Source organism: Oncorhynchus tshawytscha, linkage group LG12, assembly GCF_018296145.1.
Source record: "Oncorhynchus tshawytscha isolate Ot180627B linkage group LG12, Otsh_v2.0, whole genome shotgun sequence".
Taxonomy (NCBI): domain Eukaryota; kingdom Metazoa; phylum Chordata; class Actinopteri; order Salmoniformes; family Salmonidae; genus Oncorhynchus; species Oncorhynchus tshawytscha.
Window position 1 is genome coordinate 3,948,259 of NC_056440.1, and position 25,787 is coordinate 3,974,045.

Below are 25,787 nucleotides of genomic sequence, written 5' to 3' on the forward strand. Positions count from 1 at the left end.
AGGAAGACCCACCCGCCACAGGAAAGGGAAGACCCAGAGTTCCAGAGGATACATTCATTAGGAAAGGAAGACCCCAGAGTTCCCTCTGCTGTAGAGGATACGTTCATTATAGTTAACTGGCCCTCATGAGGACCGCCACAGGAAAGGAAGACCCAGAGTTACCTCTGCTGCAGTGGATACATTCATTAGTTAACCGCACCTCATATTGCAACCCAAATAAATGCTTCACAGAGTTCAAGTAACAGACACATCTCAACATCAACTGTTCAGAGGAGACTGAGTGAATCAGGTCTTCAGGGTCGAATTGCTGAAAAGAAACCACTACTAAAGGACACCAATAATAAGAGACTTGCTAAGGGCCAAGAAACACGAGTAATGGACATTAGACTGGTAGAAATCTGTCTTTTGGTCCAAATTCTTTATTAGTGGTTCCAACCGCTGTGTCTTTCTGAGACGCAGAGTAGGTGAACAGATGATCTCTGCATGTGTGGTTCCCACTGTGAAGCATGGAGGAGGAGGTGTGAGGGTGTGGGGGTGCTGTGCTTTGGTGTCACTATCAGTGATTTATTTAGAATTTAAGTCACACTTAACCAGCATGGCTACCACAGCATTCTGCAGCGATGCGCCATCCCATCTGGTTTGTGCTTAGTGGGACTATCATTTGTTTTCCAACAGGACAATGACCCAACACACCTCCAGGCTGTGTAAGGACTATTTGACCAAGAAGGAGAGTGATGGAGTGCTGCATCAGATGACCTGGCCTGCACAATCACCTGACCTCAACCCAATTGAGATAGTTTTGGATGAGTTAGACCGCAGAGTGAAGGAAAAGCAGCCAACAAGTGCTCAGCATATGTGGGAACTCCTTCAAGACTGTGGGAAGAGAATGCCAAGAGTTTACAAAGCTGTCATCAAGGCAAAGGGTGTCTACTTTGAAGAATCTCAAATATAACATATTTGAATTTGTTTAACTTTTTTTTTTGGTTACGACATGATTCCATATGTGTTATTTCATAGTTTTGATGTCTTCACCATTATTCTACAATGTAGAACATAGTAAAAATAAATATATAGAAACCCTTGCCTGAGTAGGTGTTCTAAAACTTTGGACTGGTGATGTGCATATATATATATATATATATATATATATATATATATATATATATATATATATATATATATATATATATGCTGTACCATCCTGCACTCATCCTCTCATCAGCACTGAAAGAAGACAGTATGTAGCGGTCTCTTAAAGAAAGAGAGCCGTAGTTTGATCTTGGATGTGTGGTCGTCTCCATATGTTTCTGATGTAACTCACCCTGAGAGAGTCTCTCATCTCTGCTCTGTGTTAATCTGGCCTACCACGGTTTAGAATAGCCAGTTTGTTTCCAGCCCAGTGCAGATGTTCCCATGTGTCAGTGTTTTAGCCAATCAGAAGGGATATGTTCCCTTGTGCCAATGATTGAACCAATGAGACAGGCAGATGTTACCATGTGTCAGTGGTTTAGTCAATCAGAGGTTAGGCTTGAGGCCCTTTCAGGATCAGATTGCCCACTCTAACGTGCTAAACTCAAAGGCCTCTGGTTTTAAAGGGCTGGATGCTTGAAGATGAAGCCTTTTGAAAGTACCAAAGCTGTGTAGCATCTGACATGAGAACCAAACTGAGGACAGAAACAGTAGTAATGAAAAAATGAGAGTCTGGCCACACAGGCCATCTGTCTTAATCTCCATATAAACCTCCACATGTTGAGTCACCTTTACTGGACAAATCTTTCAAATCTCTCCAGAAATCCTACCTCCCTATGTACAGTACACTCATGAGTCATCCACAGTGACTAACCTCACCACAGACAATAGAGATCAATCCTAAACAAATAACACTACAGCAAGCTACGTTAACACTAGTATCTTTTAATCATATTAGCATGAATCAGGTTGTGTTGGGATAGCGGCAATACACCTGAACATCCTGCATACCAGATGGTAATGTTCCTGGTTGGGACGCTTCTGGTTGATCCAGACACTCTCTCCTATTAGGGGTAGGCCTAACATTAGCTAATCTCTTCCCTGTTAGGGGTAAAATTATCTAATCTCTTCCCTGTTAGGGGTAACATTATCTAATCTCTTCCATGTTAGGGGTAACATTAGCTAATCTCTTCCCTGTTAGGGGTAACATTATCTAATCTCTTCCCTGTTAGGGGTAACATTAGCTAATCTCTTCCCTGTTAGGGGTAACATTATCTAATCTCTTCCCTGTTAGGGGTAACATTATCTAATCTCTTCCCTGTTAGGGGTAACATTATCTAATCTCTTCCCTGTTAGGGGTAACATTATCTAATCTCTTCCCTGTTAGGGGTAACATTATCTAATCTCTTCCCTGTTAGGGGTAACATTATCTAATCTCTTCCCTGTTAGGGGTAACATTAGCTAATCTCTTCCCTGTTAGGGGTAACATTAGCTAATCTCTTCCCTGTTAGGGGTAACATTATCTAATCTCTTCCCTGTTAGGGGTAACATTATCTAATCTCTTCCCTGTTAGGGGTAACATTAGCTAATCTCTTCCCTGTTAGGGGTAACATTATCTAATCTCTTCCCTGTTAGGGGTAACATTATCTAATCTCTTCCCTGTTAGGGGTAACATTATCTAATCTCTTCCCTGTTAGGGGTAACATTAGCTAATCTCTTCCCTGTTAGGAGTAACATTAGCTGAGAAAACAGACTACCTACAGTGGTAATTAGTGTTGTATAAGAACTGTCTGAGGAAACAGCAAGACAGCGTGGGATCTCACTGGGAGACACACAGGGATATGACTGACTGACTGTGACATGTCTGACATGTCGGACATGTCGGAAGCCTGTGTTGCGATGCGAAGCCCGGGTCCAACTAGTCAAGTGGTCTATTCCAATCCTTAGGTAAACATCCTTCAGGACTTACGTCTGTTGTTTTGGTGTCAGACTCTTCCGATGTTAGGTTAACACCATTCAGTACTAGGAGAGGGCTAGCTGTTATGATGTTGTTTGAATTAAAGGTTTGGTAGAGGAGAGGACTAACTGTGTGGTTAGCGTAGGGAGAGGAGAGGACTAACTGCTGGGTTAGCGTTGGGAGAGGAGAGGACTAACTGTGTGGTTAGCGTAGGGAGAGGAGAGGACTAACTGTGTGGTTAGCGTAGGGAGAGGAGAGGACTAACTGCTGGGTTAGCGTAGGGAGAGGAGAGGACTAACTGTGTGGTTAGCGTAGGGAGAGGAGAGGACTAACTGCTGGGTTAGAGTTGGGAGAGGAGAGGACTAACTGCTGGGTTAGCGTTGGGAGAGGAGAGGACTAACTGTGTGGTTAGCGTAGGGAGAGGAGAGGACTAACTGCTGGGTTAGCGTAGGGAGAGGAGAGGACTAACTGCTGGGTTAGCTTCGGAAGAGGAGAGGAATAACTGCTGGGTTAGCGTAGGGAGAGGAGAGGACTAACTGCTGGGTTAGCGTAGGGAGAGGAGAGGACTAACTGCTGGGTTAGCGTTGGGAGAGGAGAGGACTAACTGTTGGGTTAGCATTGGGAGAGGAGAGGACTAACTGCTGGGTTAGCGTTGGGAGAGGAGAGGACTAACTGCTGGGTTAGCGTTGGGAGAGGAGAGGACTAACTGTGTGGTTAGCGTAGGGAGAGGAGAGGACTAACTGCTGGGTTAGTGTAGGGAGAGGAGAGGACTAACTGCTGGGTTAGCTTCGGAAGAGGAGAGGACTAACTGCTGGGTTAGCGTAGGGAGAGGAGAGGACTAACTGCTGGGTTAGCGTTGGAAGAGGAGAGGACTAACTGTTGGGTTAGCATTGGGAGAGGACTAACTGCTGGGTTAGCGTAGGGAGAGGAGAGGACTAACTGTGTGGTTAGCGTAGGGAGAGGAGAGGACTAACTGCTGGGTTAGCGTTGGGAGAGGAGAGGACTAACTGCTGGGTTAGCGTTGGGAGAGGAGAGGACTAACTGTGTGGTTAGCGTAGGGAGAGGAGAGGACTAACTGCTGGGTTAGCGTAGGGAGAGGAGAGGACTAACTGTGTGGTTAGCGTAGGGAGAGGAGAGGACTAACTGCTGGGTTAGAGTTGGAAGAGGAGAGGACTAACTGCTGGGTTAGCGTTGGGAGAGGAGAGGACTAACTGTGTGGTTAGCGTAGGGAGAGGAGAGGACTAACTGCTGGGTTAGCGTAGGGAGAGGAGAGGACTAACTGCTGGGTTAGCGTAGGGAGAGGAGAGGACTAACTGTGTGGTTAGCGTAGGGAGAGGACAGGACTAACTGCTGGGTTAGTGTAGGGAGAGGAGAGGACTAACTGCTGGGTTAGCGTTGGGAGAGGAGAGGACTAACTGTGTGGGTAGCGTAGGGAGAGGAGAGGACTAACTGCTGGGTTAGTGTAGGGAGAGGACTAACTGCTGGGTTAGCTTCGGAAGAGGAGATGACTAACTGCTGGGTTAGCGTAGGGAGAGGACTAACTGCTGGGTTAGCGTTGGGAGAGGACTAACTGCTGGGTTAGCGTAGGGAGAGGAGAGGACTAACTGCTGGGTTAGCGTAGGGAGAGGAGAGGACTAACTGCTGGGTTAGCGTTGGGAGAGGAGAGGACTAACTGCTGGGTTAGCATTGGGAGAGGAGAGGACTAACTGTGTGGTTAGCGTAGGGAGAGGAGAGGACTAACTGCTGGGTTAGCGTTGGGAGAGGACTAACTGCTGGGTTAGAGTTGGGAGAGGAGAGGACTAACTGCTGGGTTAGAGTTGGGAGAGGAGAGGACTAACTGCTGGGTTAGCGTTGGGAGAGGACTAACTGCTGGTTTAGAGTTGGGAGAGGAGAGGACTAACTGCTGGGTTAGAGTTCGGAGAGGAGAGGACTAACTGCTGGGTTAGCGTTGGGAGAAGAGAGGACTAACTGCTGGGTTAGCGTAGGGAGAGGAGAGGACTAACTGTGTGGTTAGCGTAGGGAGAGGAGAGGACTAACTGTGTGGTTAGCGTAGGGAGAGGAGAGGACTAACTGCTGGGTTAGCATAGGGAGAGGAGAGGACTAACTGTGTGGTTAGCGTAGGGAGAGGAGAGGACTAACTGGTGGGTTAGAGTTGGGAGAGGAGAGGACTAACTGCTGGGTTAGCGTTGGGAGAGGAGAGGACTAACTGTGGGTTAGCGTAGGGAGAGGAGAGGACTAACTGCTGGGTTAGCGTAGGGAGAGGAGAGGACTAACTGCTGGGTTAGCGTAGGGAAGAGGAGAGGAATAACTGCTGGGTTGGCGTAGGGAGAGGAGAGGACTAACTGCTGGGTTAGCGTTGGGAGAGGAGAGGACTAACTGTTGGGTTAGCATTGGGAGAGGACTAACTGCTGGGTTAGCGTAGGGAGAGGAGAGGACTAACTGCTGGGTTAGCGTAGGGAGAGGAGAGGACTAACTGTGTGGTTAGCGTAGGGAGAGGAGAGGACTAACTGCTGGGTTAGCGTTGGGAGAGGAGAGGACTAACTGCTGGGTTAGTGTAGGGAGAGGAGAGGACTAACTGCTGGATTAGCTTTGAAGAGGAGAGGACTAACTGCTGGGTTAGCGTAGGGAGAGGAGAGGACTAACTGCTGGGTTAGCGTTGAAAGAGGAGAGGACTAACTGCTGGGTTAGCATTGGGAGAGGACTAACTGCTGGGTTAGCGTAGGGAGAGGAGAGGACTAACTGCTGGGTTAGCGTAGGGAGAGGAGAGGACTAACTGCTGGGTTAGCGTTGGGAGAGGAGAGGACTAACTGCTGGGTTAGCGTTGGGAGAGGAGAGGACTAACTGTGTGGTTAGCGTAGGGAGAGGAGAGGACTAACTGCTGGGTTAGCGTAGGGAGAGGAGAGGACTAACTGTGTGGTTAGCGTAGGGAGAGGAGAGGACTAACTGCTGGGTTAGCGTCGGAAGAGGAGAGGACTAACTGCTGGGTTAGCGTTGGGAGAGGAGAGGACTAACTGTGTGGTTAGCGTAGGGAGAGGAGAGGACTAACTGCTGGGTTAGCGTAGGGAGAGGAGAGGACTAACTGCTGGGTTAGCGTAGGGAGAGGAGAGGACTAACTGTGTGGTTAGCGTAGGGAGAGGAGAGGACTAACTGCTGGGTTAGTGTAGGGAGAGGAGAGGACTAACTGCTGGGTTAGCGTTGGGAGAGGAGAGGACTAACTGTGTGGTTAGCGTTGGGAGAAGAGAGGACTAACTGCTGGGTTAGCGTTGGGAGAGGACTAACTGCTGGGTTAGCGTTGGGAGAGGAGAGGACTAACTGCTGGGTTAGCGTAGGGAGAGGAGAGGACTAACTGTGTGGTTAGCGTAGGGAGAGGAGAGGACTAACTGCTGGGTTAGCTTCGGAAGAGGAGAGGACTAACTGCTGGGTTAGCATAGGGAGAGACCTAACTGCTGGGTTAGCGTTGGGAGAGGACTAACTGCTGGTTTAGAGTTGGGAGAGGAGAGGACTAACTGCTGGGTTAGCGTTGGGAGAAGAGAGGACTAACTGCTGGGTTAGCGTTGGGAGAGGAGGACTAACTGCTGGGTTAGCGTTGGGAGAGGAGAGGACTAACTGCTGGGTTAGCGTTGGGAGAAGAGAGGACTAACTGCTGGGTTAGCGTTGGGAGAGGAGAGGACTAACTGCTGGGTTAGCGTTGGGAGAGGAGAGGACTAACTGCTGGGTTAGCGTAGGGAGAGGAGAGGACTAACTGCTGGGTTATCGTTGGGGAGAGGACTAACTGCTGGGTTAGCGTTGGGAGAGGAGAGGACTAACTGCTGGGTTAGCATTGGGATAGGAGAGGACTAACTGCTGGGTTAGCGTTGGGAGGAGAGGACTAACTGCTGGTTTAGCGTTGGGAGAGGAGAGGACTAACTGCTGGGTTAGCGTTGGGAGAGGAGAGGACTAACTGCTGGGTTAGCGTTGGGAGAGGAGAGGACTAACTGCTGGGTTAGCGTTGGGAGAGGAGAGGACTAACTGCTGGGTTAGCGTTGGGAGAGGAGAGGACTAACTGCTGGGTTAGCGTTGGGAGAGGACTAACTGCTGGGTTAGCGTAGGGAGAGGAGAGGACTAACTGCTGGGTTAGCGTTGGGAGAGGAGAGGACTAACTGCTGGGTTAGCGTTGGGAGAGGAGAGGACTAACTGCTGGGTTAGCGTTGGGAGAGGAGAGGACTAACTGCTGTGGTTAGCGTAGGGAGAGGAGAGGACTAACTGCTGGGTTAGCGTAGGGAGAGGAGAGGACTAACTGCTGGGTTAGCGTAGGGAGAGGAGAGGACTAACTGTTGGGTTAGCGTTGGGAGAGAGGACTAACTGCTGGGTTAGCGTTGGGAGAGGAGAGGACTAACTGCTGGGTTAGCGTAGGGAGAGGAGAGGACTAACTGCTGGGTTAGCGTTAACTGCTGGAGTTAGGTTGGGAGAGGAGAGGACTAACTGCTGGGTTAGCGTAGGGAGAGGAGAGGACTAACTGCTGGGTTAGCGTTGGGAGAAGAGAGAGGACTAACTGCTGGGTTAGCATTGGGAGAAGAGAGACTAACTGCTGGGTTAGCGTTGGGAGAGGAGAGGACTAACTGTTGGGTTAGCGTTGGGAGAGGAGAGGACTAACTGCTGGGTTAGCGTTGGGAGAGGAGAGGACTAACTGCTGGGTTAGCGTTGGGAGAGGAGAGGACTAACTGCTGGGTTAGCGTTGGGAGAGGAGAGGACTAACTGCTGGGTTAGCGTTGGGAGAGGACTAACTGCTGGTTTAGAGTTGGGAGAGGAGAGGACTAACTGCTGGGTTAGAGTTGGGAGAGGAGAGGACTAACTGCTGGGTTAGCGTTGGGAGAGGAGAGGACTAACTGCTGGGTTAGCTTCGGAAGAGGAGAGGACTAACTGCTGGGTTAGCGTAGGGAGAGGACTAACTGCTGGGTTAGCGTTGGGAGAGGACTAACTGCTGGGTTAGCGTAGGGAGAGGAGAGGACTAACTGCTGGGTTAGCGTTGGGAGAAGAGAGGACTAACTGCTGGGTTAGCGTTGGGAGAGGAGAGGACTAACTGTGTGGTTAGCGTAGGGAGAGGAGAGGACTAACTGCTGGGTTAGCGTTGGGAGAAGAGAGGACTAACTGCTGGGTTAGCGTAGGGAGAGGAGAGGACTAACTGTTGGGTTAGCGTTGGGAGAGGACTAACTGCTGGGTTAGCGTTGGGAGAGGAGAGGGACTAACTGTTGGGTTAGCGTAGGGAGAGGAGAGGACTAACTGTTGGGTTAGCGTTGGGAGAGGAGAGGACTAACTGCTGGGTTAGTGTAGGGAGAGAGAGACTAACTGTTGGGTTAGCATAGGGAGAGGAGAGGACTAACTGCTGGGTTAGCATTGGGAGAAGAGAGGACTAACTGCTGGGTTAGCGTAGGGAGAGGAGAGGACTAACTGTTGGGTTAGCGTTGGGAGAGGACTAACTGCTGGGTTAGCGTTGGGAGAGGAGAGGACTAACTGTTGGGTTAGCGTAGGGAGAGGAGAGGACTAACTGTTGGGTTAGCGTAGGGAGAGGAGAGGACTAACTGCTGGGTTAGCGTAGGGAGAGGAGAGGACTAACTGTTGGGTTAGTGTTGGGAGAGGAGAGGACTAACCTTTGGGTTAGCGTTGGGAGAGGAGAGGACTAACTGTTGGGTTAGCGTTGGGAAAGGAGAGGACTAACTGTTGGGTTAGCGTTGGGAGAGGACTAACTGTTGGGTTAGCGTAGGGAGAGGAGAGGACTAACTGTTGGGTTAGCGTAGGGAGAGGAGAGGACTAACTGCTGGGTTAGCGTTGGGAGAGGAGAGGGCTAACCTTTGGGTTAGCATTGGGAGAGGAGAGGGTTAACTGTTGGGTTAGCATTGGGAGAGGGGAGGGCTAACTGTTGGGTTAGGGTTGGTAGAGGGTGTTGGGAGAGAACTAGCCCAGACAAGTCTCTCCTTGACAGGCTCACTGTCCTCAGGCGACCGCCTACCTACCTGTCATCATTCACAACACAACACCTTTCACAGGACAGGACAGGACTGGACAGGTGATTAGTAATACCCCAATGCTCCCAGGGTGTGTCTCATCACTCACAATACTCTCAGGGTCTTTTCTCTTCACAAAACGTATACACAGGTTGGTTGTTTAGCAACAAACCCTATAGACAGGTTGGTTGTTTAGCAACAAAACCTACAGACGGGTTGGAGAAAATAAGCGACACCAGGAGGGGTGGAGACAATCACAAGGACAGGTGAAACTCATCAAAGTGTGACATATAAACTACTGGTGATAATATATCATTATATAAACTACTGGTGATAATAAATCATTATATAAACTACTGGTGATAATAAATCATTATATAAACTACTGGTGATAATAAATCATTGTATAAACTACTGGTGATAATAAATCATTATATAAACTACTGGTGATAATAAATCATTGTATAAACTACTGGTGATAATAAATCATTATATAAACTACTGGTGATAATAAATCATTATATAAACTACTGGTGATAATAAATCATTGTATAAACTACTGGTGATAATAAATCATTATATAAACTACTGGTGATAATAAATCATTATATAATACATTATATAAACTACTGGTGATAATAAATCATTATATAAACTACTGGTGATAATAAATCATTATATAAACTACTGGTGATAATAAATCATTATATAAACTACTGGTGATAATAAATCATTATATAATACATCATTATATAAACTACTGGTGATAATACATCATTATATAAACTACTGGTGATAATACATCATGATATAAACTACTGGTGATAATACATCATTATATAAATTACTGGTAATAATAGCGTGGGGCTTGTGTGCGTCACAACTATCAGTATCAACAAGGCTGGTATTGCTATTAATGAGGTAATAAAAGTATAAATTACCTCTCACTCTCGCTCTGTCTCTCTTTCTATCTCCCTCTCTCCATTCCTATGTCTTGATGATTTACCCTATGACTTCTAAACGAGGAACAAGGGAGATCGTTATTGTAATGGAATCCAGCCCAGGTTGAGTAGCTCGCACACAGACATCAGGCCTGTCGTTATTATAATGGAATCCAGCCCAGGTTGAGTAGCTTGCACACAGACATCAGGCCTGTGTTTCAGACTGAACATATGGTAGTGCTTTAAATTTTAATCACTTCAATCCCCTTAGAGGGTTGGTAATTGTCTTTTCTGGGGCAGCTACATCGTGTGTGTGTGTGTGTGTGTGTGTGTGTGTGTGTGTGTGTGTGTGTGTGTGTGTGTGTGTGTGTGTGTGTGTGTGTGTGTGTGTACAAGTTGTCAAAGACAGGTGCCTCTAAGGATCACTCAGATTATATTTATAGAATATCTACAGAGGATGGAGGATGAGGAGAGAGGAGGAAGAGGGTGAGGATATGAGGAGGAGTGGTGAGAGAGGAGGATGAGGAGAAGGGAAGAAAGAGGAGGAGAGAGGAGGATGAGGGGAAGAATAAGTGGAGGAAGAGAGAAGAGAAGGGAGGAGAGAGGAGGAGGGAGGAGGATGAGGAGGAGAGAGAGGGGAGAGGAGTAGGAGGGTAAGAATAAGAAGAAGAAGAGGAGGGGAAAAGAGGAGGCAGTGTTGACCAAACTCCAAACCTCTCAGCAGGATGAGGAGGAGAGAAAGGAGGAGGATGAGAGAGAAGTTGGAGGGGAAGAATAAGAAGAGGAGGAGAGAAGAGGATGGAGGAGGAGAGAGTAGGCATTGTTGACCAAACTCCAAACTTCTCAGCAGGATGAGGAGGAGAGAAAGGAGGAGGATGAGAGAGGAGGCAGTGTTGACCAAACTCCACACCTCTCATGAGGATGGAACACACAACCTTCTCTTTCTAGCGTCTTCCTAAAGCCTGACAGTTGGAATAGTCTTGACTTTAATTAAACACCTCAATGGACTGTTTTCTAATGGGTGATTTGAGTTTAACTGTCAAAAACAATGAATTTGTTGAACTATAAGGGTTTTTTAAATTGTTTTTTTTATATTTGAAAAACATAAATTAATTGTCAGAACAATATTTTTATAGATAGTTAGATAACATCTCATTATTTCAGAGGACAGTTGGTTTTTTGGAAATGTGTCTCCTGCATAGTCTTGCAAGATCAATATAGACTGAAATAGTTTGGGTACATGTATATTTTCAGTAATAATAGATCTGAATGTCTGAAAAACTCAGTCCTTAATCTGTCATGAATCTAACACTCCCAAAGTCTCCAGCAGCACCTGCAGTATTGAGGTGTAGAACTACTGGTGCACCACTAATTACTGTCTAAACCCCTTGTCTAAACCCCCTGTCTCAACCCCTTGTCTCAACCCCCTGTCTCAACCCCCTGTCTCAACCCCTTGTCTAAAGCCCTGTCTCAAACCCCTGTCTCAACCCCTTGTCTCAACCCCCTGTCTCAACCTCTTGTCTCAACCCCTGTCTCAACCCCTTGTCTCAACCCCTTGTCTCAACCCCTTGTCTCAACCCCTTGTCTCAACCCCTTGTCTCAAACCCCTTGTCTCAACCCCTTGTCTCAACCCCTTGTCTCAACCCCTTGTCTCAACCCCTTGTCTCAACCCCTTGTCTAAACCCCTTGTCTCAACCCCTTGTCTCAAACCCCTTGTCTAAACCCCTTGTCTCAACCCCTTGTCTAAACCCCTATCTATTACATGGAGCTTGTTCTTGTGATGTACAGTATTAGTGAGTGTGACCGCCTTCAACACTGCAACCAGGACCCTAACTCTGTGTCCTCCAGCCTAGAGAGGGAGGTCGTATCAACCATGACCCTAACTCTGTGTCCTCCAGCCTAGAGAGGGAGGTCGTATCAACCAGGACCCTAACTCTGTGTCCTCCAGCCTAGAGAGGGAGGTCGTATCAACCAGGACCCTAACTCTGTGTCCTCCAGCCTAGAGAGGGAGGTCGTATCAACCAGGACCCTAACTCTGTGTCCTCCAGCCTAGAGAGGGAGGTCGTATCAACCAGGACCCTAACTCTGTGTCCTCCAGCCTAGAGAGGGAGGTCGTATCAACCATGACCCTAAATCTGTGTCCTCCAGCCTAGAGGGAGGTTGTATCAACCATGACCCTAACTCTGTGTCCTCCAGCCCAGAGAGGGAGGTCATATCAACCATGACCCTAAATCTGTGTCCTCCAGCCTAGAGAGGGAGGTCGTATCAACCATGACCCTAACTCTGTGTCCTCCAGCCCAGAGAGGGAGGTCATATCAACCATGACCCTAAATCTGTGTCCTCCAGCCCAGAGAGGGAGGTCATATCAACCATGACCCTAAATCTGTGTCCTCCAGCCTAGAGAGGGGAGGTCATATCAACCATGACCCTAACTCTGTGTCCTCCAGCCCAGAGAGGGAGGTCATATCAACCATGACCCTAAATCTGTGTCCTCCAGCCCAGAGAGGAGGTCATATCAACCATGACCCTAAATCTGTGTCCTCCAGCCCAGAGAGGGAGGTCATATCAACCATGACCCTAACTCTGTGTCCTCCAGCCCAGAGAGGGAGGTCGTATCAACCATGACCCTAACTCTGTTTCCTCCAGCCCAGAGAGGGAGGTCATATCAACCATGACCCTAACTCTGTGTCCTCCAGCCCAGAGAGGGAAGTCGTATCAACCATGACCCTAACTCTGTGTCCTCCAGCCTAGAGAGGCCAGTCGTATCAACCATGACCCTAACTCTGTGTCCTCCAGCCTAGAGAGGCCAGTCATATCAACCATGACCCTAACTCTGTGTCCTCCAGCCTAGAGAGGCCAGTCATATCAACCATGACCCTAACTCTGTGTCCTCCAGCCCAGAGAGGGAGGTCGTATCAACCATGACCCTGACTCTGTGTCCTCCAGCCCAGAGAGGGAGGTCATATCAACCATGACCCTAACTCTGTGTCCTCCAGCCCAGAGAGGCCAGGTCGTATCAACCATGACCCTAACTCTGTGTCCTCCAGCCTAGAGAGGCCAGTCATATCAACCATGACCCTAACTCTGTTTCCTCCAGCCTAGAGAGGGAGGTCGTATCAACCATGACCCTAACTCTGTGTCCTCCAGCCTAGAGAGGGAGGTCATATCAACCATGACCCTAACTCTGTGTCCTCCAGCCCAGAGAGGGAGGTCATATCAACCATGACCCTAACTCTGTGTCCTCCAGCCCAGAGAGGGAGGTCATATCAACCATGACCCTAAATCTGTGTCCTCCAGCCCAGAGAGGGAGGTCATATCAACCATGACCCTAACTCTGTGTCCTCCAGCCCAGAGAGGGAAGTCTTGACCCTAACTCTGTTTCCTCCAGCCCAGAGAGGGAGGTCGTATCAACCATGACCCTAACTCTGTGTCCTCCAGCCCAGAGAGGGAAGTCGTATCAACCATGACCCTAACTCTGTGTCCTCCAGCCTAGAGAGGCCAGTCGTATCAACCATGACCCTAACTCTGTGTCCTCCAGCCTAGAGAGGCCAGTCATATCAACCATGACCCTAACTCTGTGTCCTCCAGCCTAGAGAGGCCAGTCGTATCAACCATGACCCTAACTCTGTGTCCTCCAGCCCAGAGAGGGAGGTCGTACAACCATGACCCTGACTCTGTGTCCTCCAGCCCAGAGAGGGAGGTCGTATCAACCATGACCCTAACTTTGTGTCCTCCAGCCCAGAGAGGGAGGTCACATCAACCATGACCCTAACTCTGTGTCCTCCAGCCTAGAGAGGCCAGTCATATCAACCATGACCCTAACTCTGTTTCCTCCAGCCTAGAGAGCCAGTCGTATCAACCATGACCCTAACTCTGTGTCCTCCAGCCTAGAGAGGGAAGTCGTATCAACCATGACCCTAACTCTGTGTCCTCCAGCCCAGAGAGGGAGGTCGTATCAACCATGACCCTAACTCTGTGTCCTCCAGCCTAGAGAGGGAGGTCGTATCAACCATGACCCTAACTCTGTGTCCTCCAGCCTAGAGAGGGAGGTCATATCAACCATGACCCTAACTCTGTGTCCTCCAGCCTAGAGAGGGAGGTCGTATCAACCATGACCCTAACTCTGTGTCTTGTCTGTGTCCTCCAGCCCAGAGAGGGAGGTCGTATCAACCATGACCTTAACCCTGTGTCTTGTCTGTGTCCTCCAGCCCAGAGAGGGGAGTCGTATCTGGACGATGCACATGGTGAAAGGTCAGGAGGGGCTGGGCATCCAGATTACGGGAGGACGAGGGTCCAAGCGCTCCCCGCACGGCATCATCATAGCGCACATAGAGGAGGGAGGCGCCACACAGAGGTAAGATATACACACACACACACACACACACACACACACACACACACACACACAGTCCACACACACCAGTCACATGGTGTCACACAAACACACACACACACACACACACACACACACACACACACACAGTACACACACACAGTACACACACAGTCACACACACACACACAGTACACACACAGTACACACACACACACACACACACAGTACACACACACACACACACACACACAGTGTGTGAGATGTTTGTGTATTCTTATAGGTATGTAGAGTGATGGTATCTGAGTCCTCTCAACCAGTCACATGGTGTCTGAGTCCTCTCAACCAGTCACATGGTGTCTGAGTCCTCTCAACCAGTCACATGGTGTCTGAGTGCTCTCAACCAGTCACATGGTGTCTGAGTCCTCTCAACCAGTCACATGGTGTCTGAGTCCTCTCAACCAGTCACATGGTTTCTGAGTCCTCTCAACCAGTCACATGGTGTCTGAGTCCTCTCAACCAGTCACATGGTGTCTGAGTCCTCTCAACCAGTCACATGGTGTCTGAGTCCTCTCAACCAGTCACATGGTGTCTGAGTCCTCTCAACCAGTCACATGGTGTCTGAGTCCTCTCAACCAGTCACATGGTGTCTGAGTCCTCTCAACCAGTCACATGGTGTCTGAGTCCTCTCAACCAGTCACATGGTGTCTGAGTGCTCTCAACCAGTCACATGGTGTCTGAGTGCTCTCAACCAGTCACATGGTGTCTGAGTCCTCTCAACCAGTCACATGGTGTCTGAGTCCTCTCAACCAGTCACATGGTGTCTGAGTCCTCTCAACCAGCCACATGGTGTCTGAGTCCTCTCAACCAGCCACATGGTGTCTGAGTCCTCTCAACCAGCCACATGGTGTCTGAGTCCTCACAACCAGCCACATGGTGTCTGAGTCCTGTCAACCAGTCACATGGCATGGTGTCTGAGTCCTCTCAACCAGTCAAATGGTGTCTGAGTCCTCTCAACCAGTCACATGGTGTCTGAGTCCTCTCAACCAGCCACATGGTGTCTGAGTGCTCTCAACCAGCCACATGGTGTCTGAGTGCTCTCAACCAGTCACATGGTGTCTGAGTCCTCTCAACCAGCCACATGGTGTCTGAGTCCTCTCAACCAGTCACATGGTGTCTGAGTCCTCTCAACCAGTCACATGGTGTCTGAGTCCTCTCAACCAGTCACATGGTGTCTTAGTCCTCTCAACCAGCCACATGGTGTCTGAGTCCTCACAACCAGCCACATGGTGTCTGAGTCCTGTCAACCAGTCACATGGCATGGTGTCTGAGTCCTCTCAACCAGTCACATGGTGTCTGAGTCCTCTCAACCAGTCACATGGTGTCTGAGTCCTCTCAACCAGCCACATGGTGTCTGAGTGCTCTCAACCAGTCACATGGTGTCTTAGTCCTCTCAACCAGCCACATGGTGTCTGAGTGCTGTCAACCAGTCACATTGGTGTCTGAGTCCTCTCAACCAGTCACATGGTGTCTGAGTGCTCTCAACCAGTCACATGGTGTCTGAGTGCTCTCAACCAGTCACATGGTGTCTGAGTCCTCTCAACCAGCCACATGGTGTCTGAGTCCTGTCAACCAGTCACATGGCATGGTGTCTGAGTCCTCTCAACCAGCCACATGGTGTCTGAGTGCTGTCAACCAGTCACATGGTGTCTGAGTCCTGTCAACCAGTCACATGGTGTCTGAGTCCTGTCAACCAGTCACATGGTGTCTGAGTCCTGTCAACCAGTCACATGGTGTCTGAGTCCTCTCAACCAGCCACATGGTGTCTGAGTGCTCTCAACCAGTCACATGGTGTCTGAGTCCTCTCAACCAGTCACATGGTGTCTGAGTGCTCTCAACCAGCCACATTGTGTCTGAGTCCTCTCAACCAGTCACATGGTGTCTGAATCCTCTCAACCAGTCACATGGTGTCTGAGTCCTCTCAACCAGCCACATGGTGTCTGAGTCCTCTCAACCAGCCACATGGTGTCTGAGTCCTCTCAACCAGCCACATGGTGTCTGAGTCCTCTCAACCAGCCACATGGTGTCTGAGTCCTGTCAACCAGTCACATGGCATGGTGTCTGAGTCCTCTCAACCAGTCACATGGTGTCTGAGTCCTCTCAACCAGTCACATGGTGTCTGAGTCCTCTCAACCAGTCACATGGTGTCTGAGTGCTCTTAACCAGCCACATGGTGTCTGAGTCCTCTCAACCAGCATAATGTATCTTTAAAAGACACACTACTGTCTGAGCCTTGGCCAATAGGAAATCATGTAAAAGGTCTTGTGACCACGTCCACTTTAGGCACACTGCTTCTATTACTCTCATGTCTGAATGTGAAAAGGGGAGAATGGCTGTGTTTTTGTGGTCAGCTATGAACTACAATACGGCCAGGAAGTGTTTCAAGAGGTTGTTTATCAGTAAATTGGGGCGTTCCACAAAAAGAGCGCCTTTTGAGTCCCTTCAAAATTTGAAAAGCGTGTTATATTAGATGAAGCACCCTTTAACATAGACTACATGGAGAACTGTCAGGATAGCTAGGAGTGGTGGGGTGGAGTCAAGCGCAGAGAGCAAAGTTCCAAATGAGAATGTTAATTCCAAAATATGGGTCAAGCCAAAAAACCACAGGCACAAAGGACCACAGAAACAGGAACGAAAACAAACCGTATAGCAACGAACCTCCACTGACAGAACAATAAACAAGCCTGCACAAAAGCAGACGGGCCCTGAAGGCTTAAATAGCCCCGAATTAACGACAAACAAGAAACAGGTGAAACCAATCTAGACAAAACCAACAGAAAAGGAATCGGTGGCAGCTAGTAGACCGGAGACGACGACCGCCGAGTGCCGCCCGAACAGGAAGAGGAAGTCGTGACAATAATACAATAATTCATTTTTAATCAATAATAATACATAAATAAAGACTCACTAATGTGCCAAAATGCATCATTTTTTTGACATGTCCCTCTGTCAACCCTGTGTCACTTCTAGGAAGATTTCATCTCACTTAACCCAAAAAATGTCTCCTGAGTTTCACCACCATTGTAAACTCTAGTTATTGTGTTGCCTTGACAAAGTAATTTCCTACGATCATTATTTACTTCCTGTGATTAGTGATTCATTTACCTATGTCCCTCATTCTAAGGTCAACCATGTTACGTGAACTGAACTCTTGTTTTAATATAGTTCATATTTTCTTTCAAAAATAGGCATTGAATATCTAATAGTCAAATCCTAGTGTAAAAGCAGGTGAGCTGGTTCTACTGTTTTGGGTCGTGTTCTGGTGGTTTTGTAACGAATCAACCCTGTTTCCAATAGATAGACAGGCTAGAAAATATTTTATTTATTTATTTTTATTTATTTTTTGCCACTCTCTGTTGCACACAACAAGCTTCCATTCCCCCACAACAAGCTTCCATTCTCCTACAACAAGCTTCCATTCCCCCACAACAAGCTTCCATTCCCCCACAACAAGCTTCCATTCCCCACAACAAGCTTCCATTCCCCCACAACAAGCTTCCATTTCCCATCAACAAGCTTCCATTCCCCCACAACAAGCTTCCATTCCTCCACAACAAGCTTCCATTCCTCCACAACAAGCTTCCATTCCCCCACAACAAGCTTCCATTCCTCCACAACAAGCTTCCATTCCCCCACAACAAGCTTCCATTCCTCCACAACAAGCTTCCATTCCCCCACAACAAGCTTCCACTCCCCCACAACAAGCTTCCATTCCCCCACAACAAGCTTCCACTCCCCCACAACAAGCTTCCACTCCCCACAACAAGCTTCCATTCCCCCACAACAAGCTTCCATTCCCCACAGCAAGCTTCCATTCCCCACAACAAGCTTCCATTCCTCCACAACAAGCTTCCATTCCCCACAACAAGCTTCCATTCCCCACAACAAGCTTCCATTCCTCCACAACAAGCTTCCATTCCCCCACAACAAGCTTCCATTCTCCCACAACAAGCTTCCATTCCCCACAACAAGCTTCCACTCCCCACAACAAGCTTCCATTCCCCACAACAAGCTTCCATTCCCCCTCAACAAGCTTCCACTCCCCCACAACAAGCTTCCATTCCCCACAACAAGCTTCCATTCCCCACAACAAGCTTCCATTCCTCCACAACAAGCTTCCATTCCCCCTCAACAAGCTTCCATTCCCCCACAACAAGCTTCCACTCCCCCACAACAAGCTTCCACTCCCCACAACAAGCTTCCATTCCCCCTCAACAAGCTGCTTCCATTCCCCCACAACAAGCTTCCATTCCCCCACAACAAGCTTCCATTCCCCACAACAAGCTTCCATTCCCCCACAACAAGCTTCCATTCCCCACAACAAGCTTCACTCCCCCACAACAAGCTTCCATTCCCCCTCAACAAGCTTCCATTCCTCCACAACAAGCTTCCATTCCCCACAACAAGCTTCCATTCCCCCACAACAAGCTTCCATTCCCCCACAACAAGCTTCCATTCCCCCACAACAAGCTTCCACTCCCCACAACAAGCTTCCATTCCCCCTCAACAAGCTTCCATTCCTCCACAACAAGCTTCCATTCCCCACAACAAGCTTCCATTCCCCCACAACAAGCTTCCATTCCCCCACAACAAGCTTCCACTCCCCACAACAAGCTTCCACTCCCCACAACAAGCCCATTCCCCACAACAAGCTTCCACACAACAAGCTTCCATTCCCCCACAACAAGCTTCCATTCCCCCACAACAAGCTTCCATTCCTCCACAACAAGCTTCCATTCCCCCACAACAAGCTTCCATTCCCCCACAACAAGCTTCCATTCCTCCACAACAAGCTTCCATCCCCACAACAAGCTTCCATTCCCCACAACAAGCTTCCATTCCCCCTCAACAAGCTTCCATTCCCCCACAACAAGCTTCCATTCCTCCACAACAAGCTTCCATTCCCCACAACAAGCTTCCATTCCTCCACAACAAGCTTCCATTCCCCACAACAAGCTTCCACTCCCCCACAACAAGCTTCCATTCCCCCACAACAAGCTTCCATTCCCCCACAACAAGCTTCCATTCCCCCACAACAAGCTTCCACTCCCCCACAACAAGCTTCCACTCCCCCACAACAAGCTTCCATTCCCCCACAACAAGCTTCCACTCCCCCACAACAAGCTTCCATTCCTCCACAACAAGCTTCCATTCCCCCACAACAAGCTTCCATTCCTCCACAACAAGCTTCCATTCCTCCACAACAAGCTTCCATTCCCCCACAACAAGCTTCCATTTCCCATCAACAAGCTTTGTGTGTGTGTGAGTACTTGTGTGCGAGTGTGTGTGTGTGTGAGTACTTGTGTGCGAGTGTGTGTGTGTGTGAGTACTTGTGTGCGAGTGTGTGTGTGTGTGAGTACTTGTGTGCGAGTGTGTGTGTGTGTGCTGTCTCTATCTGATCTTAATAACAGAGGCCAGCTCTTTCTTTGTTCTCCTCACCGTCCGTTCTGCTTAATATCTTTCCAGCTTTGTGAGGGAACCCCCCACACACACACACACATAGCCATACACACACACACACACACATAGACATAGCCACACACAGCAGACATGACTCATATCTTCAGCATCCATAATGGCTGTGTTTCACTGGCTGGTCTGTCGTTCCATTTACAGGGAACAGGCTGTTCTGTCTGCTTCCGCGCGGAAAGTCTTACCTGAGCAACAAGTCTGACATTAACAGGCTCCTGAACAACTTCTATCCCCAAGCCATAAGAGCTAAATAACTAACAGAATGGCTAACAGACTGAATGCTAAATAGCTAACAGAATGGCTAACAGACCTACTGCTAAATAGCTAACAGAATGGCTAACAGACTGACTGCTAAATAGCTAACAGAATGGCTAACAGACTGACTGCTAAATAGCTAACAGAATGGCTAACAGTCTGACTGCTAAATAGCTAACAGACAGACTGCTAAATAGCTAACAGAATGGCTAACAGACTGACTGCTAAATAGCTAACAGACAGACTGCTAAATAGCTAACAGAATGGCTAACAGACAGGCTGCTAAATAGCTAACAAAATGTCTAACAGACTGACTGCAATTGTCAGAGCCTTTTTATTTCTCTATTTGGTTAGGTCAGGGTGTGATTTGGATGGGCATTCTAGTTTGTCTGTTTCTTTGTTGGCCGGGTATGGTTCCCAATCAGAGGCAGCTGACTATCGTTGTCTCTGATTGGGAATCATACTTAGGCAGCCTTTTTCCCACCTGTGTTGGTGGGTAATTATTTATTTTCTGTGAGTGTTTGTGTGCGCCACGGTTGCGTCACGTTCGGTTTCTGTTTACCTGTTTTTTTTGTGAAGGTTTCACTTTATTAAAGATGTGGAATGACTTGTACGCTGTGCCTTGGCTCATTTATGACAGGGAGTTTGAAAACAGTGAACGTGACAGAATTACCCATCACAAAAAGACCAAGCAGCGTGCGCCAACTTGCAGGACGAGCTGGACCGGGGAGGAGATTATGGCAGGGGACAAGACCCTGTCATGGTAGCAGGCGGGGGGAGCGAAGTTAGGTCAACAACGGAAGCCCGAGAGGCAGCTCCCCCCCAAAATTTTGGGGGGCACACGGGAAGATTAGCGGGGTTAGGGTTTTAGACCTGAGCCAACTCCCCCATGCTTACCGTGGGGAGCATGTGACCGGTCAGGCACCGTGTTATGCAGTGATGCGCACTGTGTCTCCAGTGCACATTCACAGGCCGGTGCGCTCTGTGCCAGCACCCTGCATTTGCCGGGCGAAAGTAAGCATCCAGCCAGGACGGGATGTGCCAGCTCTACGCTCGAGACCTCCAGGGCGCCTCCAAGGCCCAGTGTATCCGGTATCAGGGACCAGGCTTCCAGTGCATCTCCCCAGTCCGGTGAGACCTGTTCCGGTTCCACGTACCAGGCCTCCAGTATGTCTCCCCAGCCTGGTAAGCCCTGTGGCAGCTCCACGCACCAGGCTTCCAGTACGTCTCCTCAGTCCGGTGAGACCTGTTCCGGCTCCACGTACGAAGCCTCCAGTGATGATAAATAGCCCGGAGCCTGTAGTGATGATTCATGGCCCGGAGCCTGTAGTGATGATCCATGGCCCGGAGCCTCCAGTGATGATCCATGGCCCTGAGCCTCCAGTGATGATCCATGGCCCTGAGCCTCCAGTGATGATCCATGGCCCGTAGCCTCCAGTGAGGATCCATGGCCAGGAGCCTGTAGTGATGATCCATGGCCAGGAGCCTGTAGTGATGATCCATGGCCAGGAGCCTGTAGTGATGATCCATGGCCCGGAGCCTGCAGGGAATATCCAGGGCACGGCGCCGCCAGCGACGGTCCCCAATCCGGAGCCTCCGTCGACGGTCCCCGGTCCGGTTCCACGGGAGCGGAGGGATCAGCGTGTGGAGCGTGGGCTACGTCCCGAAACAGAGCCGCCACCGAGGATAGATGCCCACCTAAACACTCACCTATAGAGTCAGGTTTAGTGGTCGGAGTCTGCACCTTTGGGGGGGAGATACTGTCACGCCCTGACCTTAGAGAGCTTTTTTATTTCTCTATTTGGTTAGGTCAGGGTGTGATTTGGGTGGGCATTGTCTGTTTCTTTGTAGGCCGGGTATGGGTCCCAATCAGAGGCAGCTGACTATCGTTGTCTCTGATTAGGAATCATACTTAGGCAGCCTTTTTCCCACCTGTGTTGGTGGGTAAATATTTATTTTTAATGAGTGTTTGTGTGCGCCACGGTTGCGTCACGTTCGGTTTCTGTTTACCTGTTTTTTTGTGAAGGTTTCACTTTATTAAAGATGTGGAACTACATGCACACTGCGTCTTGGCTCATTTATGACAGGGAGTTTGAAGACAGTGAACGTGACAGCAATGACCATTCTATTGTTTTGAATAATGTTGCACTGTTGCACACCCTACAAACTCACTCCTGTTGGTTCCAGACTTGGTGCATCGGTATCGCCATGCGGTAGCAGAGAGTATAGTCCATGACTTGGGTGGCTGGAGTCTTATACAATTTTTAGGACCTTCCTCTGACAACGTCTGGTATAGAGGTCCTGGATGGCAGGAAGCTTGGCCCCAGTGATGTGTTGGGCTGCACGCACTACACCTCTGTCGGATGCTGAGCAGTTGCCATACCAGGCGGTGATGCATCCAATCAAGATGCTCTCAATGGTGCAGCTGTATAACTTTTTGAGGATCTGAGGGCTGATCCATCCACCTGATGGGAAGCAGGCATTTTTGTGCCTTCTTCACGACTGTTGTTGTTTGTGTGGACCTTGTTATTTCCTTAGTGATGTGGACACCGAGGAACTTCAAGCTCTCGACCCACTCCACTACAGCCCTGTCGATCCTTTAGTCCAGGATCAGCTCGTTTGTCTTGCTGACTTTGTGGGAGAGGTTGTTGTCCTGGCACCACACTGCCAGGTCTCTGACCTCCTCCCTATCGGCTGTCTCCTCGCTGTCGGTGATCAGGCCTACCACCATTGTGTCGTCAGCAAACATAATGATGGTGTTTGAGTCATGTGTGGCCACACAGTTGTGGGTGAACAGGGAGTACAGCAGGGGGATAAGCATGCATCCCTGAGGGGCCCCCGTGTTGAGGGTCAGCGTGGCAGATGTGGTGTTTCCTGCCCTCACCACCTGGGGGTGGCCCGTCAGAAAGTCCACTATCCAATTGCAGAGGGAGGTCTTTAATCCCAGGGTCCTTAGTTTAGTGATGAGTTTGGAGGGCACTATGGTGTTGAACGCTGAGCTGTAGTCAATGACCAGCATTCTCACGTAGGTGTTCCTTTTGTCCAGGTGGGAAAGGCCATTTGGAGTGCAATAGAGATTGCGTCTGTTGGGGTTGGTATGTAAATCTGTTGGGGTTGGTATGCGAATTGGAGGGGGTCCAAATTGTCTGGGATGATCATGTTGACGTGAGCCATGACCAGCCTTTCAAAGCATTTCATGGGTACAGATGTGAGTGCTACAGGGCGATAGTCATTTAGACAGATTATCTTGGCATTCTTGGGCACAGGGACTATAGTGGTCTGCTTGAAACGTTAGTTTTACAAACTGAGAGAGAGGTTGAAAATGTCAGTGGAGACATTTGCTAGTGGGTCAGTACGCGGGTCAGTACGCGGGTCAGTACGCGGGTCAGTACGCGGGTCAGTACGCGTCCTGCGGCCTTGTGAAATAAACTTTTTATTTATTTTTATGTCACAACATGAGCACCCTGACAATTGACACACACAACTTCATCCACTGAAACAACACAATCCTCTGTCCCATTGCCCTTCGCACACTTCCCACATCTTGGAATTTCCCTCCTAAACACTGCTGCAACATGACCATGAACCTACACCCTGCTGCTACATGACCATGAACCTACACCCTGCTGCTACAGGACCATGAACCTACACACTGCTGCTACATGACCATGAACCTACACCCTGCTGCAACATGACCATGAACCTTCACCCTGCTGCAACATGACCATGAACCTACACCCTGCTGCAACATGACCATGAACCTACACCCTGCTGCAACATGACCATGAACCTACACCCTGCTGCTACATGACCATGAACCTACACCCTGCTGCAACATGACCATGAACCTTCACCCTGCTGCAACATGACCATGAACCTACACCCTGCTGCAACATGACCATGAACCTACACCCTGCTGCTACATGACCATGAACCTACACCCTGCTGCAACATGACCATGAACCTACACCCTGCTGCAACATGACCATGAACCTACACCCTGCTGCAACATGACCATGAACCTACACCCTGCTGCTATAGGACCATGAACCTACACCCTGCTGCAACATGACCATGAACCTACACCCTGCTGCAACATGACCATGAACCTTCACCCTGCTGCAACATGACCATGATCCTACACCCTGCTGCAACAGGACCATGAACCTACACCCTGCTGCAACAGGACCATGAACCTACACCCTGCTGCTACATGACCATGAACCTACACCCTGCTGCATCATGACCGTGAACCTACACCCTGCTGCTACATGACCGTGAACCTACAACCTGCTGCTACATGACCATGAACCTACACCCTGCTGCTACATGACCATGAACCTACACCCTGCTGCATCATGACCGTGAACCTACACCCTGCTGCTACATGACCATGAACCTACAACCTGCTGCTACATGACCATGAACCTACACCCTGCTGCTACATGACCATGAACCTACACACTGCTGCAACAGGACCAAGAACGTGGCACCTGAAACAGCACAGTGGATTCGGCCCAAAAGCGCTAACAGGATTTTTATTTATTTCACCTTTATTTAACCAGGTAGGCCAGTTGAGAACTAGTTGTCATTTATAACTGACCTGGCCAAGATAAAGCAAAGCAGTGCGACAAAAACAACAACAAAGTTACACATAAACAAACGTACAGTCAATAACACAATAGAAAAATCTATGTACATTGTGTGCAAATGTAGAAGAGTAGGGAGGCAATCATGAGCTTCAGAGCCGGTTTAGTGGGATTTGAACTTAGTCCTGTATTGAGGCGTTGCCTGTTTGATGGTTCGTCTGAGGGAGTGAAAGAGGCAGCCTTTAAGCTCAGTGCTGATGTTGCCTGTAATCCATGGCTTCTGGTTAGGATATGTACGTACCGTCACTGTGGGGATGAAGTCGTCAATGCTTTTATTAATGTAATGAAGACAGCGACTGATGTGATAAACTCCTCAATGTTATCGAATGAATCCCCGAACATCTAATCTGTGGTTGGTTGGTCCATGGCCCGGAGCCCCCTGTGGGAGGGGGGCAGGGGTGGATTCTAAATCAGTATTAAATATAATTTGTGGTTTCCTTTAAGTATTAAATGTTTGCGTATTTGTCATAGCATATAACATTTTATTTGTCACATGCTGCGAATACATCAGGCGTAGACTTTAGTGTGAAATGTGTGTGTGTGTGTGTGTGTGTGTGTGTGTGTGTTAGGGACGGACGTCTGAAGGCTGGTGATGAGCTCCTGATGATCAACGGTCAGTCTCTGGTCGGCCTGTCTCATTCAGAGGCTGTAGACATCCTACGCTCTACCGCTGGACTGGTACAACTGGTCGTCGCTAGCAGGGTGAGTACACGCACGCACGCACACACACGCACACACACACACCACAGGAGGTTGGTGGCACTATAATTGAGGAGGATGGGCTCGTGGTAATGGCTGTAACGGAATATTTGTAATGGTATCAAATAAATCAAGCACGTGGTTTTCATGGTTTCCATGTGTTTGATGCCATTCCATTTACTCCGTTTCCAGATGTTATTATGAGCCGTCCTCCCCTCAGCAGCCCCCGCTGACACACACACAGGTACACTCAACACAACAGACCTTTTTTTGTCCAAAACAAATGTATTTCTCGAGCTCTTTCTTGTGTTTCTGAAGGGGGAAAAAAAATGCCCTTCATATTTCAAATCATTTACACCTTCTGTTTTTAGACGTTGTCTCGACGCCGACTCAACACAGAAGAACAAAGTGAAGGAGGAAATAAATAATGAAAATAAATAACATGAGAAATAACTCATATTTGTAACAGCA

The 25,787-nt window shown here is 48.9% G+C and overlaps 1 protein-coding gene across 1 annotated transcript in view; it reads left to right on the plus strand.

The window, feature by feature from the left end:
* LOC112262507 (PDZ domain-containing protein 2) overlaps positions 1-25,787 on the plus strand; it is a 242,216-nt gene that overhangs the window by 97,224 nt on the left and 119,205 nt on the right. Inside the window, exons 4-5 of the mRNA XM_042331146.1 lie at positions 14,057-14,202; positions 25,187-25,319. Of these exons, the coding sequence (XP_042187080.1) occupies positions 14,057-14,202; positions 25,187-25,319 (279 nt within the window). The remainder of the gene's footprint in view (positions 1-14,056; positions 14,203-25,186; positions 25,320-25,787) is intronic.